Below are 20,017 nucleotides of genomic sequence, written 5' to 3'. Positions count from 1 at the left end.
GGCAGTGTTCAATCCAGGCTGGATGAGCCTTGAGCATCCTGATCTAGTGAGGAGGTGTCCCTGCCCAGGGCAGGGAGTTGGGGCTGGATGATCTCTAAGGGCCATTCCAACCCCTAAATTCTATGATTCTATGTGTACTGTAATAACCAAAGTTACCTGAACTTCCTGAGCACTTCTGCATTTTTGTTGGTATAGAAGTCCAACAGGAGGTATTAGAGCAAAAACTGTGATGTCATTGAAGCTTATTAAGCTAGATTTCTATGTGGTTTTGGGGAAAAAAAAAAAAAAGAAGACTTTTCATTCCCTGTCTTTCTCTTTCAGAAACCCTGATGGAGATGTCAGCCCCTGGTGCTACATTGCGGAACACGAGGATGGAATATACTGGAAGTACTGTGAGATTCCATCCTGCCGAAGTAAGAGCAGCACTCAGTTCTTTAGGCCTACACCTCTGCTGATTGGCAGATACACAGCAGTGGGCAGGGATTCTCTCACACAGAAACCAGCACAAGGCAAATCAGCTAATACTCATTGACAGACCGAGCAATATTTCACACAGGATTTGGGAGTCAGTGACCAACTTACTGACTCGTTCCTCCTTTGGGACCCTCTTCATCTTCTCTCAGAATTACAACACTGTGTGACAGAGAATCGTGCAAAACTGCTGCTAGTTCTGGGAATCCATGGAAAGATAGCATTAATTTACCAAAATCTAGAGAGAAAAATGAATGGGAACACTTTTCCCAGGTATATTTGTGTCCATCCTGTGCAATTAGCTTGTGAAATGAGTAGCATCAGTTTAATGTGTACAGTGCATCATACACAGAATTGCTTGGAAGAAAGAAAAGGCAGCAGGAGAGGACACAGGGAAAAGGTGTCTGTTTGTTTGGGATCTGGGAATTCTGTCTCTGGCAGGTGCAGACATTTAGCATTGCTGTGAAACCACAACCTGCACTTTGCTTGACTCTTTTTGCCAGTCAGATTATTCACAAACTGCTCACCCAAAGTTTCCTTCCACTATTTAATACTATTAATGTATTACATTTTTCACCTGATCCAAAATGTCATAATTTGTGTCACTATGTTCCAAACTGTTCTTTCCTGAGTGCTCCAGGATAAACTCCTAGGAATCACAGTCTTTTAAATATGCCTAAGGATTAAAAAGAGATTCCAGTTGTGCATGCTAACGAGCAGCTACAGCTCCACCTTTTATTAAGGCTAATCATTAATGCCTTCACTTGCTTTCCTATCTCCTCCTGTGCCAGTGCTCTCTCTCCCCAAGGGATGAGTGAGGTGTACACTGTTAAGCCTCAGAGCCCTTAAGTTGGATCACTTTCAGTTGGAAGAAGTTTCTTAGTTGAAGTTAAGGAAACAAAACCCAAGAAAAATGAATCAAAAGTGATTTTTTTTTTTTTACTTTGTTCATGGTTTTCTTTTTTTTTCTTAATGTCTGTGAGTGAGTGAGTCACATCTTCAGGACAGGCAAACAAACATGGAAGTGTGACCTCAAGTCAGATGACTTTTACCTGGACTTAAACACAGATTAAGGAGTGTAAATTAAATGGCACGAAATCCTTTGACACTCTGACATTCATTGTTCAGAGAACATCTCCCTCTTAGTTTTCTACTATACCAGGTCTGATTTAGGAAACCTGACCCTCCTAATTAAGAAATTTATCTAGGTCTAAAATGAAAGACTTTGCATGTTCTTTAAAGACCACAGATGTTAACAAATTATCTGGATATGGCACCAGGAAAAAAGCTGAAAGGCGAATTCTCTCCACTCCATTTGTTGCACACAAAGGATCCTTTTCAAACCAGCCTCACTCATTTTCTCTGTGGTGGGGAGCAGAGGATTTAAACTTGGACACTTACTTGCACAGATAATCCAGACTTACATTTACAAAATGTCCTTTTGACCAGTAACAGCTGCTCCAAGCACTGCACTGAAACTGGATACTAGGAAAAGGAATTGCAGCAATTTCGAGCAAACTGTACATTGTGAGCCCATCCAAGCCCTAATACAAACCTCATGGTTTCTGAAGCCATGTGAGTAAAAAAATCTTTTATTCAGCATGATGCTAAATCACAGGAGCATCAAAACTGTCCCGTGAAGTACACAAAACAAAAGTGAGTTTTGGGATGGTGCAAGAAAGCAGTTGTGTAAAGAATTCCTATTAGATATGGGAAAAAAATTCTTGTATAAGCTTCTCTTCCATCATCATATTCACTACTAGAAAAGAGAAGTAAGAGAAGCTCCCTATTAACTGTGCCCACATAACACCACTGCGATGCCAACAACATGAAGCATCTTGATTGCCTGGAGAGATTTGCATGCAGTGATTCACTGTAACAATAGGACTCTGCAGTTCAGAAGTTTTCATTCTGATGCTGATTCCACATGATTATATTGTGTCCCATCCCCTAATATTTACATGTAACACTCAGTGTCTGAGTCAGAAGTGTGTTGTGGCACTCTGCGTGTGTAAACACGCTGCACAGAATTTAGCAAGGTTAGATGAAGATGGATGAGCATAATCACAGAAGACACTGGTAGTTAGCCCAGTAGGAGTTCAGGCTTTCCTTTTCTTCCTCTCTTCTCCTTAATGTTCGTCTGCTAAGCAGACTGGAATGGACATAAACAGAATCAAAGGCAAGAGGCAGCTCGGAGTCCTGCGAGAACATGTGCGTCTCACATGGGGAATTCACAGCTGAATGCTTCAGATGGTTTGTTTGCAATGTTGCAGCTAGTCCTGACTTTTTTTTTGTGTCTCCTCGTTAATGAGGTTAAGTTTGAATTCAAAGGAAATAACAACTTACCCTCCCAAAATGTAAAAAGAAAGACTTGCTCTCCCATTTGATTGCATGGCCATGGTTAATGAGCCACATGACTCTCTTCCCATAAGCAGATTTCAGTACTAGAATCATATTTGCAGTGTGTGTGTCATGTCATACATTTGACTGAGACATCACTGAAGTGTTAGGTGACAGAGCCAAGAAGTTATTCAGAGCTGTATGGCTCATTCTGGGAGACTGACCTGCCTACATTTTAACACAAGAGCAAAGAGAGCTCAGGCAATTGGAGACTGTTCTGGTGCATCCTACCAGTGCAAAAAATGAGGGGGCTGCTTAAAGACAGATGGACACAGCTTGAACATGGGTTTTGAGCTCAGAATGATGAATTACATGTTTTAATACATGTACCTTAACTGTAAAACACAAGAGCTGTGAATTTTCCAGGGCCTCATTATGTCAGATACTGCTTAGAAGAAAAATGTTATGCTTGTGCAAAAGAGGTGAACTTGAAGCACAAATAGATCCAGCAGGTGAACACTAACACAGAACACTGCCTGCCTCATTTTTGTCAGGTTTCTTTAGTAGGCTAAATATTAAGAGCAAAGAAAATTCAAACACTGCTGAGACCCCAAAGAGATTAATTGGTTTCAGGATGGATGCTTGATTTAGTTACAAACTTTAACAAGTTTTCAAATTCCTCAGGTTTCTTAGTATGGAACATATTGAGGTACTGATCTTCTGGAGACAAGATTGAAGGGTCTCACCAATAAAGCTACTGTAGGAAAATGAAAAAGGAAATCTCAGGTCTCTTTGGAAAATGAGCTAGGTTGGTTAACTGGGAAGCTTTTCAGGGCAGTGAAATTATGCATAGTACTAAAAAAAAGCTCTGGGAGAGTTATCTGCCCAGCTGTGCTCAGCTGGGGTGGGGCTGCAAATGGGGCTTTCCAAAGGTATGTTAAATCAGGCTGTGACTTGAAGTCTCAGCTCTTCTGTGCACGTTGCTGCAGGGCAGATCAAAGCCAGGACTCCGTGCAAGTATTTAGGATTTAAACTGTATCATTTGTAGAAACCAAAATTAATTTACGGACAATATTTGAAGCAACATTATGTCATTATTCACAGTAAGTTTGGGCACTGAAATAACAAGTGAATGAATCAATAAAACCCTCACAGAGCTCTGATGGCATCACGTGTCACACTTGTGTGGCAGTTAGGTGGGCAAAGGGGAATCCTTGTCTGGCACAGGGATAAAACTGGTCCTACCAGAGCTGGTGCTAGATTTCATTTCCAGCATGTGAGCAGATATGACAAGTAGGCAAGGGATAATTTCAGGCTGTTAGCACAGCACTGTATTTTACTGCACATCCTCTCTGTGGGGTGGTCATGGCTAAATTCCAGTGCTCAGATGAAAAGTGCAAAACCAAAACAAAACAAAAACAGAGACAAATTATGCACTGAGGGGGGAAAACTCCTTCTGATCTCCCATAATGACCAAGGAGCCTTGAAACATTGTATTAATGCAAATGGACTTTTTTTAAAGTAGTATTGCTCATTTTAAATCTCTTTGTACAATACTTCAAACTCGTATCAGGATTCAAGGTTTAACTGTTAGGAAATTCCCCTCTGGAAGTCTATAGTTCCTCCCATAAAACTTGCCAAATGCCTTCCTAAAATGGTTTAGGGTCCCTTCCTCAAAGAGCCTGTTTTGAAAACTTCCAGAATGCTGTTGTTTTGAAGATCAGACAGAAATCCCAGAGTTGAATTTGTGTTGTTAGAACATGCATGCTCATAGTCAAAAACCCCACAAACCTCCTGAACACATTTCATTGCCTCTTTGTCTCTGTCAGGAGAAATGAACCAGGTTTTTGTCTTGTCCATTTTACTGCAGCTGACTGGAGAGTGTTGCAGGTGCATTGCTAAGGAGTTAGGATACTCTTTAGCCCCATCATTTATCCCTGGGCATGTTTGGAAAGTATCAAAGGATCTAGCATAGAGTAATGTTTCCCATACTGTGAAATCAAGACCAGAAGGTTCAGAGAGCTGCTTAGTAACCAGGGAGTGCATGAAGGGGTCTGTGTCTGGGATGTTTACAAGCTCCTCTCTAGAATGACTGTTGTCTGTTACTCTTGCCAGTGCCAGGGAATCTGGGGTGTTACAAGGACCATGGAGAGCCACCACCTCTGACTGGCACCAGTGAAACCTCCAATAAACTCACCATCCAAACATGCATCAGTTCCTGCCGAAGTCAACAATTTAAGGTGATTCTTTGACATCCATTTACACAATGTTTTCAAAGACAAAGCTGGCTCTCTGCCATATTTCTCCTCCCTTTCCCCCCTTTATGTTTTCTAACCTTTAGGAGGACTAAGGTCTCACTTCCACTCCAGGAGATCTGGTCCTCTCTCTGTATCCAGAGCAATCTGGATGGCTAATGAGTGATGCCAGGAGGAAATATGTTTGTTAGGAGTGACAGGGTGCCCCAACTGCTCTCCACTCTATCTTTCTCCCTAGCCTTAAGTAGCATCCTGACAGCACAAACAACAACACTTCATGGTGGTTCCTCTGACTAATCATCCTTCTCCAAAACACACGTTCTGCAGCCAACTTTCATGCTCATACAACCTCCTGCTGTCACTCCTTCAAATCTTATCCCTCCCTTCCTTATACATCTTTCTTGTCAAAGTTTGCAGGCATGGAATCAGGTTATGCTTGTTTCTGTGGAAATAATCCTGACTACTGGAGATATGGGGAGGCAGCCAGTACAGAATGCAACAGCGTTTGCTTCGGAGACCACACTCAGCCCTGCGGTGGGGATGGCAGAGTCATTCTCTTTGACAGTGAGTATTGAAGCAGGCTTGGGTTTTCCCAAAGGAAAGGCCTCAAATGTTCAGCAAATTAGGGAAAAGGCTCTAAAAACAATGAGCACTGTTGCACACAAAAGAGCAAAACACCTAAATTCAATGTAAAACAAAGCTGCTTTCCATTTCTGCATGGAATTCTCATTTGTTAAGGATGTGAAATATGTGTTCCAAGAAAAGATGTCTGGTCATGCTCCAGAGATTGTCTCTCACCTCTTCATGAGTGGTACTAAGCTATCAGAAACAACACATCACAGAAAGGCTCCTTAAGAACTGATCTTACTAGAGAGTAAATACACAAATGAGACACCTTGAAGAAAACTTGAATCTACACCAACTTCTCTCATTTTGAACAAGTACAATGAGGTTTGCTATGATGCAGTTAACGTGATGCAAAGCACTGTAGTAGGACTGAGACAGAGAAGTGTACCACAAAAGGACAATCAGGTTAGGCTGCTATTATGACCATGGCTGATTTCATAATGCCTGATGCACAGAAAACCTCCTTTCTGCTCTTCTGTTCAGTGTACATACCAGTGAGTGCCAGTTGCTTGACTCCACAGGTAGACAGGATGAGTCCCCAGCTGTCTGGCTGCACTACAGGCTCCCAGGACAGCTGGGAGGGAGTCCTGGGATCACTGTGTACCAATATATTGCTGCTTTTCAGATCTCAGCTGCCTGTGATGTAGGAGTTACCTCTTGAGTTATAAACTTTCTGCAACTAAAAGTGGCATCCTATTCCACCTTCTGAGCACACAAACTTCCCATAGTTTAAAACTCTGGTTCTCAGTAAGACACAAAGACATTTCAGTGAGACAGAAATTAGTCACTCTGCTCAACTGCAAATTCTCCCCGAGAGATGAAAAGATGCAGCAGAGTTGCATGTTACTTTCAATGCTGAGATAGCACATAGCTTCACCTTGCAGCATCCTCTGTTTCCTTCTGCTCTTGGCCTACTAAATCCTGGGGGGGGGGTAAAGGCTTCCTTTGTAGCTTTCACTTTCCAGAGTGACCGAGTGCTTAGCACTGTGTTACCCTGGGACCTGCACTGTCTTTCCTGGTAAACAGCAAAGTTTGCCAGAAAGTTACAGCAGGTAAGAGAGGTCATCCTAGTAGTTGTCACCTCTTTTCTTTTGCTGATGAGCAATACCTGCTCACCTGGTTTCTTTGCTCAGATGATGTCATATCCCCAGACCCTTCACCCCAATCACACACACACTCCTCACCCCACTAACCCTGTGTTTGTCTGTTCCTGTCTCAGCCTAATGTGGTAACACTCAGAGCCACAACAGAGAACTCTGCCAGCTCTAGAAGGAAATGAGAAGGGAAAGCACTCCCATTCCATCTGGGGCAGTGCTGGGCTTTGCTAGGCATCTGTGGAGCACTAGTCATTGGCATTCTTAGTTCTTATTGCTGGTTGGAGTAACATCTTGTGATTCAGTAATTACAAACAGCACAGGCAAATGTCACAATACCTATAAACCATTTGCAAAGAACTTTTGTATTTCGATGACAAATTTCAATTATATCAATTCTACCTAGTCAAACAATTCCATCCAATTAAATCACCAGCTCTGTCAGCATGGAGTAAGTGCCAAATACAAGTTCCCCTGTGGCCCTTGGTACCTCTGTGGGGCCTTTCACATTCTTTCTGTTCTTGTTCTTTCAGTTCCTCTGTAAGGTCTTTCACAGTGCAGCACTGAAGTATGAGGTTTGTCAGAGCTGTGATCAGGCCAGAGAGAGAAACATTTTCACATGTTTTTCTGGCAGACATATGCTGCTTCTTGTTCCACGATCTCACTTTTAATTTGTATCTAATAAACCTTTTTCTTAGCCCTCTGTGAAAACTGAGATGCTTCAAAACACTTCTTGATTTCCATTCTCACAGGCCTCAGTTACAGGGCTTTAATTAAGCTTTTAAAAATAATAATTCTACTTCAATTCTTCAGTCCTTCAGCCTAGGATATGAGGAATGATAACTGATCCAAACAGCTTTGTCATAAAAGACATTGTTCTGAAGGATATGTGTCTTTAGGGTCTAGAGGTATAAATACATATTCATGCATAAATAGCTTTTCAAATGGTATATGTGTCTATGGATATGCACTTCAGTTGGTTGGGGTTTGAGTTGCTCTCTGGATCCACTGGTAATTAAGTTTGCACTGGGAATCTGGATTGTTGTCAAGGAATATAACAGTTTACTGGGCATGTACTTGTTTTTGATATAAAAGGCAGCAAGAAATCTAAAATGTTTTCTTTAGGCTTTGTAACAGGATCTTTTTCATGTTACTTAGTGAAAGTAAGGTCAAATATTAGTTGGACAAGAGCAACAGAGGATGCTTGAAAAGCAGATACAAATGGCCACAGAGGTGATTCACACAAGGAGAGGCTGAGAGATCTTGGGTTCTTTAGCTGTGATAAAAGGCCCAGGGGGAACCTTTTCAGTCTCTATCATTACCTGATGGAGCATGTGGAGATGGAACTAGCCTCTCCTCAGTGCTGGTTGCTGAACAGACAGGAGGCAATAGGCACAGAATGGGAAAACCCATTTAAACACAAGGAAAACCCTTTTGTATGGTGAGAGCCCAGAGAGGCTGCAGAGTCTATGTCCCTGGAGACTTAAAATGCAACGAGACACTGTCTCCTGCTTTGAGCAGGGGGATTTGCCTAGACACTCCTCAGGGTCCCTTCCAGCCTCACCTGTTCTGTGGAGATTTGTTTTCTCACTTTGATACAGCTGGGAACAAATGTCAGTAATTCACCTGTTCTGTGGAGATTTGTTTTCTCAGTTTGATACAGCTGCGAACAAATGTCAGTAATTGAACAGTGAGAGTTTCTAGCCACTAATCCACTTGCCTGCCTGGCTGATAGGGATGGAGTACAAGCCCCTGCATCATTTACCTTTCATCCTGCTCCTGCAGAGAGGGAGCAGAAGGTACAGGGTTACATCCAAGGGCAAAGGATAGTTGCAGCAGTCACGACTGATGCCCAGGTCTCAGAGTGATGAGACTATGTGTGTGCCCCAAGCAATGCAAAGCAGTAGCTGCAGCTGCCAGTGCTGTGGGAGGAGGCAAAGGGTAGCAGTCTCAGAGACATTGTGTCCTGCTGGGGTAGCAAGTCTGTGCCTTCCAGTCACATTTAAGTGTTAGAATCTACAGGATGCTAAAGCTGTGCATAATTAATGTATAACCTCTTTCTCCCCCCACCCCCTCTCATTTTCACAGCCCTTATTGGTGCCTGTGGAGGGAATTACACTTCTGCTACAGCTGTGATCTATTCCCCAGATTTTCCTGACACATACGGCACAGGCAAAGTCTGTTACTGGACCATACAAGTTCCAGGAGCATCTCAAATCCACTTCAGCTTTGCCCTTTTTGAAATCAAAGATGCCACAGATATGGTGGAATTGCTGGATGGCTATACCTATCATGTCCTAGCTCGTTTTAATGGCAAGAATCGACCTCCCCACACCTTTAACATCTCTTTGGATTTTGTCATTTTGTACTTTTTCTCAGATGACATCAATCAAGCCCAGGGATTTGCTATCAGATATAGAGGTAAGAGGCTAACTTTGCTGTTTCTACCCTTCAATGAAGCATGTGATTCACACAGGAGATTTCTGAAGTGGCAGCAAAAGAGCAAATATCTTAACTCTCACCTAGCAGGTGTTTCATCTGTCTTCTTGCCACTGCTCAGTGAGTACGAGCTTTGCCAAAATTTCTCTCAGTCTGGAACACTCCAGTCAGCTATGGCATAAACAGGAAAATTCAGATTTCCAGAACCTCAATCCTGTACCTATCTGCCTGTCAAAGCAGATAGTCCTTCTGCATTTGGTTCATCTTGGCTCCTTCCAACGTCTGTTCTGCTCTGATTGAAAGTCAAGTCATCATGAGAAAACAGTTTAGTCTTTGAGTTGTACCCTACTACTATGATGAACAATTAGCCTCCAGAAAAAATCTGAGAACCCAAACGTGGTGAAGTACAGGATTTTTCTGGACATTTGATTACTGGAGTTCTCTAAGTAAACCAGAGAACAGCACATCTGTTTACAAGCACAAAATAAAGTCCAGTTACACCTGGTAAGAAACTGTTCTGGTAATCATACTTTTGTGTTTCCAGCTGTGAAGGACAATGTGCATCAAAACAGGATTCCAATGAATCACAGCCTTTCAGAGAGGAAAAATGAACAAGCAAATCTCAGCATCAATGCAGCTCGGTCATCAAAGATACTTTATGTCATCACAACCAGCCCAAGTCATCCCAGTAGCTCCATGCCTGGTAATATGACAATCAAATGTTCATACAGTAAAAACATTTTGCCAAGGCACAACTTGGAGTCACTGTTGCCTTTGCCTCCTCCACGTTATCTGATCCACTGTGCACCTTATGAATAGATGAGTTTTCACTGAGTCTAATTAGCACTCTGCTTCTCTCATTACATGTCAAAACTCAGTTCTGAGCATAAAGCAGAAGTAGTGTGAGGGTGGTGAGTCCTTGAGCATCAAGCACATCAAGCTAAGATCTGAGTCAGAGCAGCCTCCTCACTAGAATCAGAGTCAGTGACCAGTGCATACCACAGAGTGGCACAAGTTGCTGAAAAAAGAGCAAACTTTTGTAGAGTCTAGGAGAGCTTGAAAGCTGGAGACATCCCAGTCAGCCCAGTCAACAAAAGCTTCCTGAATCATACAGAGAGGGCTAGACAACTTGTAAGAGTTACTACTGGTAGCACATATTCTAGTCTGCTTGTAAATTTTCTTCTGCAAGAGTTTTGATTCCTTTCCTAGATCATTTTCCTGGTATACGCTTTGAGTTTTGCCAGCTTCCAATTCTATAGGGAGCAATCCAGCAAGGGGAAAACCAGTTCTGACCAAAAGTTGTACAGTTTCTGCCACTCTGCAGAAAATACTTGTAGGTTTAAGGCACCTTCAAATGACAGTTTGGAGTAAAGCAGCAGAAGGTTGTGCAATATTCTGACTTTCAAAACTGTAAGTAAATGAGTCCTGAGAGCTCCCCCTCTCCCCTCTCTCTGTTCCAGAGTGGACAATATACAGTCTCACAGCACTGCTCATCCTGAGTGTCACAGCCATAATAGCAAAGATATTTCTCCACGTTACCATGAGGTGAGTGTGAAGCAAAACTCTCCCTGAAGAGCTAAGTGCTCACTCTGTACCAAACCTGATATGTTTCTCTGCCTTCTCATATTAGACTGGCCATATTCAAAGCCAAGTTATTTGTATCCCTACAAAAGTTACTAAATAAACACATTTTTAACCTTTCCAGTCTGTTAGGATAGTGTTTGCTGCTAGAATATGAGAAGATTTGTATGTTAAGGAATAAAAAGGAAAGAGGAAAATGTAGTCAGGTGTCTAGATTGGTGAGGTCAGAATATGGTAAACTGCAGGACAAAAATCAGAACCTTATCCCAGATTGGGGAACTGGGAAAAACAAGTTAAATATAGGCTAGTTAATACTTTATTTTTCTGGAAGATTGAAAATGGTTCAAAAAGATGCACAAAAATGAAAATCTGTGTTATAGTTTAACACTTAACCAGAATATTTTTTTGCCTACTCAGAACAACACAATGTTGTTATTAGATTTCTCTACACTTATACCAAGTAGGTTTTGTTTCTTCTAGATGGATGATCATTGAGTGAAATGATGGGTGAGGTATCAGCATATCAAAGTGTTGGATGTTGTATTCAGATGTTATGAACACACTTAAATATACAAGGAAATTCAAGAGTACTAACTAATGTTATCACCAATCAGTAGCAGAGGCTGTTCAGAGTCCTTAGCTTAGTGTCACTGCTGTCACTGGGGTAGCAACTGTTCTGGCAACAGAATATCAACTCCTCATTTGGCCAAGGAACTCTCCAAACACTGACACATGGTGCAGCAGAGAGAAGGAAAAGGTGTCAGAGATGTAGTGGAAGCTGCAAACAGTACTAGTAGCAACATCTTTCCAAGCACCTTAACACGTGGGAGTGAATTAACACTTGTTTCCTAGATCCCATCAGATCCCACCTGCAACTGAAACAGAAGATTCCAGTGATGTTTCCACTGCTGGTGAGATCTGGAGTATATTTTACCAGCCATCCACATCCATATCCATCTTCAAGAAAAAGCTTCGAAGTCAACAAGACGATTGCAACCCACTGGTGGGAAACTGAAGTGTGTTGGATTTCACAAGAACCAATCTTCTTAAAATCCAGGTGACTTGGGATTAATCCTCTTTTTTTCCTCCTAACTGTCTTCCAAAACGTCCCATTTCCAAAGACCTTTGAGTGACTTTGCCTCTCTGCTGTTCTCTTGGGTGTACTGGTGACAACGGATTGAATTGCAGCAATGAGTTCTGAAGTATCTGGTGCTTACCAGATTTGTAGTGCTCTTAATTACTGCCTTTAAACCATTGCACTTAAGCTACATGTGAAAACTTGTCACATTCAAAACGTCCTGTGCTCCTGCCAAAATGAGTATCTGCAGGTTGAGGAATTCTTGTCTCACTTCCCTGTACTGCTGTATTTTATCAGACTGTTTCAATCCCTGAAGACAGAGGTAGGTCCTGATATCCTGTTCAGCTTCCACAGCGACCAGAGCTTATTGGACTTGATGTAAACACATCAAAATGGTACCAAACAGTAAAATGGGAGTCAAAGACTCAAAAAAAAGTCAGCCTGGTTACTCAGTGCTCTGCTGTGTCTGCAGTGTTTCTACCAGCACAGATGCACAAACAAAAATCTGATCACATCAGGAGGGACTCCAGCAGGTTTCAGCTGCAGATATGCACGTGCTGGAGCAAGGGCACGTCGAAGCCTGAACGAGCAATGAAGGCTTTTCACTTTTCTAGCTGACCCATCATTCACTGATGTTTATGGTACTTGTGTTCATATTCACAGTGATCCTTTAAAAATCTTGTGCTGGAGCCTGAGGTTTGGCTGTAAGCTTAGGGCTTCTTAAGGGATTGTCCAAAGATACTGTAAATCTACTGAGTTTTAAGCACTGAGGCTCACACGGATTTTTACTCTGAAGCTACAGATGCTAATCTCAGCAGCCTAAACTATTCACTGAGTTGTAGACAATCAGCCACTCCCCCATGCCAGACTGTGCAGCTGAGCACACACCTAACAGTTGCCTTGATACTTGTGAGCAGAAAAAGTGTCTCCTTGTCTGTAAAATTGGAACTGAGCTGAATTTTAAAGATAAGTGCCCTCAATTGCCAAAGAACTTAAAAAAGTCAGTGTGGATCTGACCTGTGAAATAATTTCCCTTTGATTGCAATAGACAGCATCAACTATTTCTTCTCTTTGCTAGAGCCACACTACTCAGACTGCTCATCCCACCACCAGGTGAGACTTTCAGCCTCAGCAAGTTCAGACCAGCAAGATACTGAGGAAAAACTGTCAGTGCACAAGTCAGATAAATTGACTGGCAGTTTGCTGAGTAAGCAGCTCCTCAAATTAAGCTGGAGGAAGTTCCCTGAGAACCATTAACCTACAGTAACTCTGGTGAAGTTTAAACATACCCCAATGTCTATGTATACCAGAGCTGCAGTCAGAGAACTTTCAGTGCATCTGTAGAACGAAACTAAGAAAAGGAAGAAAATTATCATTGAGTTTGAATTCATTGTAGTATCTGCCATTATGTTTTTTAGCATGTAACTCCTTCCCCTTCATGAGGGCTACAGGTTTCCTTGAAAAAATAGGATTCAGCAGTGAAATATTGTGCCTTACTTGCCATTGCAGATGTATTTTACCTGAGCTGAATTCAGTCCAGCTCCATTTGTGCACTGCAGATGAGTGCCAGAGACAGCTAACAACACAGACTTTACTGAGCCAGCAATTATGGAATTGTTTACATGAAAAAGGAATATCATGGGAACATCTAGTACTTTCTTGCATTAGCTGCTGGAAGGAATACAGGAAAATATAATTACAGCATTAGCTAAGATCAAGAAAGGACAAGCTGTAAAAAAATGCACTGGTACTCTTGTGTGTCACGTTGGACCAAAACACATTCTCTGTTTCAGGTCCAAGGAAAATTCTGAAAAGGCCTTTTAAAGAGTCTGGTTTTGCACCATGGTGTGTAGAGAAAGAGGAGTCAGAGGTTTGTAGCAAAACAAAGGTTGTTTCCTAACATGCTTAGGGTGCTTAGTGCTTAATGTGATCCAGGATCTAGGATCAGGATCTAGCACCAGTGTATGGTGATTAAGAGTTGTTGTGAGCACATGGTGCTCATCACAAAGTGATGAAGTTTTCTTTGCTTGCCTTAGCAAATGTTCTTGAGCACTTAAACATACAGAGTCACAGGGGCAGTCACAAAGCACTTAGCTAATGCTGCTAGGCTGAAAAACCATCAGGGACACTGATTTCTGTCTGCTGCAGAAGGAAAAGACACAGAACTGTTAAGCTTCTTTTCCTCAGTGAAGAATTTCATGTCACTATAAATTAGAGAAAAGCTCATTGCAAACAACAAAAAAGGCTGATGCTACTACTGCACAATCTAGAGAATTTACAAAGTGAGAGTTTTGCTTTGGTGCCTTAGTTCTTCCACTATTTTTCAAACAATAAAGTTGTATTTCATGGGCCTTTCTTAAGGGATTGTTGATCAAATTTCTGCACAAAAGGCCCATAGAACCAGCAGTTACAGCAGATTAACTGAGCATGGCAACAACAAACATCACTATGCATAAGGTGTTGGGCAGTGCACAGGTAAACAGACTGATGACAGTGTAGAGGAAATTATGTTCCCCCTCCAAAATCTTTCAGACTGTGTGATTCTGGATAATTCTAATGCTAGGAAAGAGCAGCAGGTGGAAATACATGGACAGAGTCCATTCAATAGCACTTGTTACTGTCCAGGCCTGAGACCTGATGGGGCAGGTCGATCTCTGCTGTGGGTTTTTTGGTAACGTGGTACAGTTACACTCCTGTACTACTCTGTACACTCCTGCAGTGCACAAACACTTCAGGGTGTGTGGTGTAAGGCCAACACGTCTGGTACCCATTAACACAGCACTTTCTGATCATCACCATAAGGGTTTGGGGAGAGAAAGAAGCAAAAAGTCTGACAGGTACAACTGTGGTAATCCCACATGATCCAGCATAGAGAAAGGACTCTACGACACAAGCAGCTGAGTGCTGCCAGCTGGAGAGCACAGACACCTCAGGATGGTATGTTCACACCGTTCTCTTCAGCAAACTGAAAATATCTGCAGAAGGAGGAATTTGTTTGGAATTGTATTTGAAAGGCCTTCTGACCTCCTGCCTCAGCAGCTCCCTGAACAGGCTGAAATGTACCTTGGCTGCACTGCCAACAGCAACTGTTTTGACAAGACCATCATGAGGAGCTGCCTCCTCATCTAGCTGCATCCCAGCTCCTGCTCTGGCCCTCTCCTCACTCTGTTGTGTTGGTATGACCAGCTCTTTGGTGGCGCAATAAACTGATCAGGTCAAAAATTGCCATTGCTTTTTCTTCCCCGAGTTACTTTTTACAGAGATGTTCTCTGACCTTGTTCACTGGGTGGTTGCAGAGAGGTGAGCTAACACAGCTGAGTGGACACTAAACTGCAGGACAGAGAGCTGTGTGCCCCAGGAGTTGGGCAGTGAGTACTTCTGCTGACAGCAGTGATCTGTAGCCTTCACACTGTGCGTGGACTTCAGGTGGAAGGGACCAGCTGGACAAGTGGTTTCCCGAACTCCAAATCTACGTCTCAACCTAGTTTAGTTTGTTGACTAAATGACTTTATATGTACTTTTGTCTGGATATTTTTATGTTGGGAAACAGAGACTGTGTTGTGTAAAAATGTGTGATATGATAGTAATATATATATATTTATGTATGTAGAGGAAATGCATTATTTAATACAGCATATCATGCTTGTATCCTGCTAACATTTTATAGGAAGATGTTAGTTTACACTCTGGGAAAAATAAATTTTCTATACACTGTAAACATAGGAAAATAAATCAAAGATACTTCATTGGTATATGTGATAGAAGGACATTGAGAACAGAGTGACTCAGGTTTGTGGCAGAAGAGATGCTGATGAAATAATTGCTTTAAGAAACACTTTGCTCTTTGAATCTGTTCCAGTTTGAATTGTATTACCCTGTTCATCAGATTCTGCAAACTCATGTGCATTTACTCTCTGGACCATTTTTACCACCAAACATGTCATCTGCTCTTTCAATCAAGCATTAACATCATCTCTTTTAGGACTTGTTTCTGCCAGATTTTCTGCAGCCAGCACAGAGGTGAGGAAGGTTATCACACTGCTCATGCAGACAACCCAGTGGGATTGCAGAATGAGGGTCTCTCTATTCTCAGCTCCCCTGGCAATAGTATAAATGGGAGATTTTTATGGACAGTCCTGGAAACTGCAGTGAATCTGCAGCCTGTGTGACTGCAGGCCAAACACACCCCCAGATGTGTGGCTGCCACTGAATGAGCGTGACTAGCTCTTCCACTTTCATCTGCTGCTCAATAAACCTTCTCAGGCAGTGGGAAGGACTACTCAGATTTTTCTAGTGCACCACTTTGCCTAAAGGGAGGGTGAACTACAAAAACAACTCCTGACAAATACTTGTCCAACTAGTTCTTAACATCTCGCAGCAATATTTCACAATCCTCCAGTGAAGTGTGGCTCACTGATAGTTTCACCTGAATGTTGTTCTTACATTTATGAACAATTCTGCTACCTTGAGAGTGCAAAATACAACTACCCTCACACCAGACCATTTTTTTTCCCTGTAACAACACATCCCTGATACACATACCCTTCACACAACCCATACTTTCCTGAATTTCCTGAGCACCTCTGCTCTGGGACAAAATTTGGCATTCTGCATTTCAGCCTCAAGATGATTTACTACAAATCCAAAGGCTGTCCTTGGACTGCATGAGAAACCAGAATAAATCAGACTTGAAATGACTCCCCACTGAAATATGTGCTGTGTTTGTCGTCCTACATTCAGCAAAGGGCTGTGAATACTAAGGATGAAAAAATAAACATTGTGGATTTCTGCAGGAGGAGTTCAGTTAGGATGGGTAAAGTGTATACAAGCAGAGAATAAAGGAGGTAGGAGCTGCTCCAGTTCTCCAGCAAAACTAACAGAATTGTTTTCAGTAGAGGTTAGGAGAATGTTTGAGCTGAAAATGGTTAGAATGATTACATGTGAAGTATGATATTGCTCTGAGAAGCAATTTCTGAGGTAGCAGCAAATTCAAAGTTCTCAGTTTATGTGTTCTCAAACTGTTAGAACTCTAACAATTCTTTCAGTTTTCTTTATAAATTGCAGCAATGTGTAATGCTCTTTCCACTTTCTTAGAATCATAGAATCAACTGGATTGGAAAAGATCTCAAGGATCATCGAGTCCAACCCTACCGTGGTTACCAGACCATGGCACTAAGTGCCACATCCAGTCTCAGCCTAACAACCTCCAGGGATGGTGAATCCACCACCTCCCTGGGCAGCACATTCCAATGCCTGATCACTCTCTCCATAAAATATCTCTTCCTAATATCCAACCTAAGCCTCCCCTGGCAGAGCTTGAGTCTGTGCCCTCTTGTCCCGCTGCTGGCTATCTGGGAGAAGAGACCAACTCCCACCTGACTCCAACCTCCTGTCAGGGAGTTGCAGAGGGTGATAAGGTCTCCCCTGAGCCTCCTCTTCTCCGAACACAACACCCCCAGCTCCCTCAGCCTCTCCTCATTCTTGGGAGATGCATCTTTTTTTCATTAGTTCCTCCTGACCAAAATAATGCTACACTTTGAGAAATCTTCAGCAATCCTTTATGTAAACCTCTCAGTAGCTCAGATACCAAAACTGTCTCCGGCTTTTCATGTCAAGACTCAAACACTCATTTTCTTTTAGAAACACAACTGTCACAGAGCTCCCTCAGCCTCTCCTCATTCTTGGGAGATGCATCTTTTTTTCATTAGTTCCTCCTGACCAAAATAATGCTACACTTTGAGAAATCTTCAGCAATCCTTTATGTAAACCTCTCAGTAGCTCAGATACCAAAACTGTCTCCGGCTTTTCATGTCAAGACTCAAACACTCATTTTCTTTTAGAAACACAACTGTCACAGGGGCCTGGCCTCCCCTCACAGGGGAGATTCCTCTGCTCTCCTTTCTTGCCATTCCGGTTATGAGACTCCTCTTACACTGCAGTTTATTCTGGGAAGTGTTGCCTTTTTTTGGCTGTCGTTGCCTAAGCAACAGTTCATTCCCCGTGAGAGAAATGTGTTCTCTATTCTGAAAGAGACCCTTTTCTATGGAGCATTTAAGTGCCAGGAGCATGGTGCTTCCATGGCAAGATCAAATGTCTGGTTTCAGGTATGCTGTTGTCTCCCTGGCCCAAGACTCGGGCCAGGCTGGCTCCACAGGGGATGAACCAGGACATCCTTTTAAGGACAGTTTTCTCTTCACACTGCCCAAGTAGCTACCAATGTTACCTAACAGCTGTCATAGGATTTGACAGATGCACATGATATTGCAGATAGTGTTACAGAAACACCAAGTGTTCTTACAATGTACAATCCATTAAGAATAGTCTGCTCCTCTTGCCTTTTCTTACCATATCCAGGTTCTATGGAGGTTTGTGGTGCCCACAATTTTGCCACAAATTTTGTTCCTTGAACATTGAACCTCAACAGTAAAAAGAACCTCCCCCTGCCAAGTATCAAAATATTCATTTTTGATAGGAAACATTTACATTTAGTTGTTTAAAAAAAGCCACAACAAAGAAGAGACAGAACACTGCACACACAACTAAGCACTACATCCAAGCACAGAGACAGAGTAGGGGCTCACTGACTATTTTGTGGGACAGCAAGGGTAAAGTGTGTCCTGTTCTTAGAAACACCTCACAGTTTTCTTTAGAACAAGAAAGGAGAAAACAAAACACTAGTCAGCAATAGCAAACTAAGGGAGAGGAGGGAGGAAGGAGGAGACAGATGTGACTTGTCAACATGGCAAGTTCTATGCTATTTGCAAACCCAATTGTTTAATGAACTAGTTTGCAGATAAAATGCATATCTACTGTAATTGGCAGTTGCTAAGATTCTGTTCACCAAGTGAAAAAAAAGGGCACAAACCTTAAGTAGAAAATACTTGCTGGTGCTGCTTAACTCCCTCCTGCCTGTTGCTCTTCCATTGCTGTGCTTGTCTTTGGGTACAGACCAGGCTTCCCCATCATACCTGAGGTGAGGATGGTCACTGATCCTTGTGCTACAAAGAATCCTGTGCAAAATGAGAGTCTTCAGTTCAACAGTCTGTCAGCCCAAACACAGAGGTTTCACATTCAAAACAAGGGGGGTTGGAGGGAGGTCAGCCTGAATTCTGAGGTGACTAAATTACAGTACACTTGAACATGGAAGGGGAAAGCTCAGGGGATTACCAGGTTAAAATCTTTGGGAGAAGGAAGAAACTGGAGAAGACTGGAAAAGGTTGTGTGTGTGTGTGTGTGTATCCCTGGATGGGAAATAAATAATGCATGAAGGCAAACTATTAACACAGCAGCATACAGATGTGCATAACATGAGTACATACACACCCTCAGTCCCCCCTCCCTCAGAGTCTGCACAAACATCTCTGGGCAAACTGTGCTCCCTGCTGACAAAACAAGTAGCACAGCACTGATTCTCACTTCAGTGGGACCAGGGATTTCATGATTCAGGGCAAGGACTTAGTTCTATCTTGACTATTCGAGCTATGATTTATCCAGCTGTGTCCACCTGTATCATGTTGGTTCAGGGCTCAAAACGGTTTTATCTCAGGACAGTAAATCACTTTTTTCTGAACTTATACCAGAACTAAGCTCCCCTGCCACAAGGAACAGGCAGGTTCTAAACACAAATACCACCTCTGTGGTACTTCTGGTGTGCCTGGAGGGTTCAGGGCCTTGGATGGCTCTGGTGCAGTACTCGCCTAACCCTTCGCTTTTCCTTCCTTGCCTTCCTTCCTACGTAACCTTGGTTTTCCTGCAGTGGCTGGAGCTTCCCACCTCCTCAGCAGCAATGTCAGCCAGGGAACTGAAGCACCAGGCAGCTCTCCTGCAACATAGACACTGGGTGAGACCACTGGGGAGAGAATCAGGCAGACAGCTAGAACTGCCAAGTACTGCACTCACACTGTGGACAATTTCTGGTGGATATTCCACTGTGGCACTTGCCAGACACTGAGTGAGACTGAACATTATGGGTTGCCTCCAGAAAAACCAAAATCCACTTATGATCTCTGTGTGCATATGTCTATACACATCCACCTATCAGTCAGAGGTAAAAATGTTGCTTATTAGACTTTATCTCAGGATATCTGGGACTATACTTTGAGGAGAAGAACTATCTGTGTCCTTTCCCCCAA

At 42.6% G+C, this 20,017-nt stretch overlaps 1 protein-coding gene across 1 annotated transcript in view; it reads left to right on the top strand.

The window, feature by feature from the left end:
* KREMEN1 (kringle containing transmembrane protein 1) overlaps window positions 1-11,822 on the top strand; it is a gene marked incomplete at its 5' end in the record, with an annotated part of 15,727 nt that extends 3,905 nt beyond the window's left edge. Inside the window, 7 exons of the mRNA XM_009080625.1 lie at window positions 322-413; window positions 4,927-5,051; window positions 5,477-5,630; window positions 8,876-9,208; window positions 9,771-9,929; window positions 10,687-10,771; window positions 11,660-11,822. Of these exons, the coding sequence (XP_009078873.1) occupies window positions 322-413; window positions 4,927-5,051; window positions 5,477-5,630; window positions 8,876-9,208; window positions 9,771-9,929; window positions 10,687-10,771; window positions 11,660-11,822 (1,111 nt within the window). The remainder of the gene's footprint in view (window positions 1-321; window positions 414-4,926; window positions 5,052-5,476; window positions 5,631-8,875; window positions 9,209-9,770; window positions 9,930-10,686; window positions 10,772-11,659) is intronic.
* Window positions 11,823-20,017: the final 8,195 nt, after the last annotated feature.

Source organism: Acanthisitta chloris, unplaced genomic scaffold (genome assembly GCF_000695815.1).
Source record: "Acanthisitta chloris isolate BGI_N310 unplaced genomic scaffold, ASM69581v1 scaffold6198, whole genome shotgun sequence".
In the NCBI taxonomy this organism is placed as follows: Eukaryota; Metazoa; Chordata; class Aves; order Passeriformes; family Acanthisittidae; genus Acanthisitta; species Acanthisitta chloris.
The sequence above is the reverse complement of the archived record's forward strand: the minus strand, read 5'-3'. Positions and strand labels throughout refer to the sequence as shown.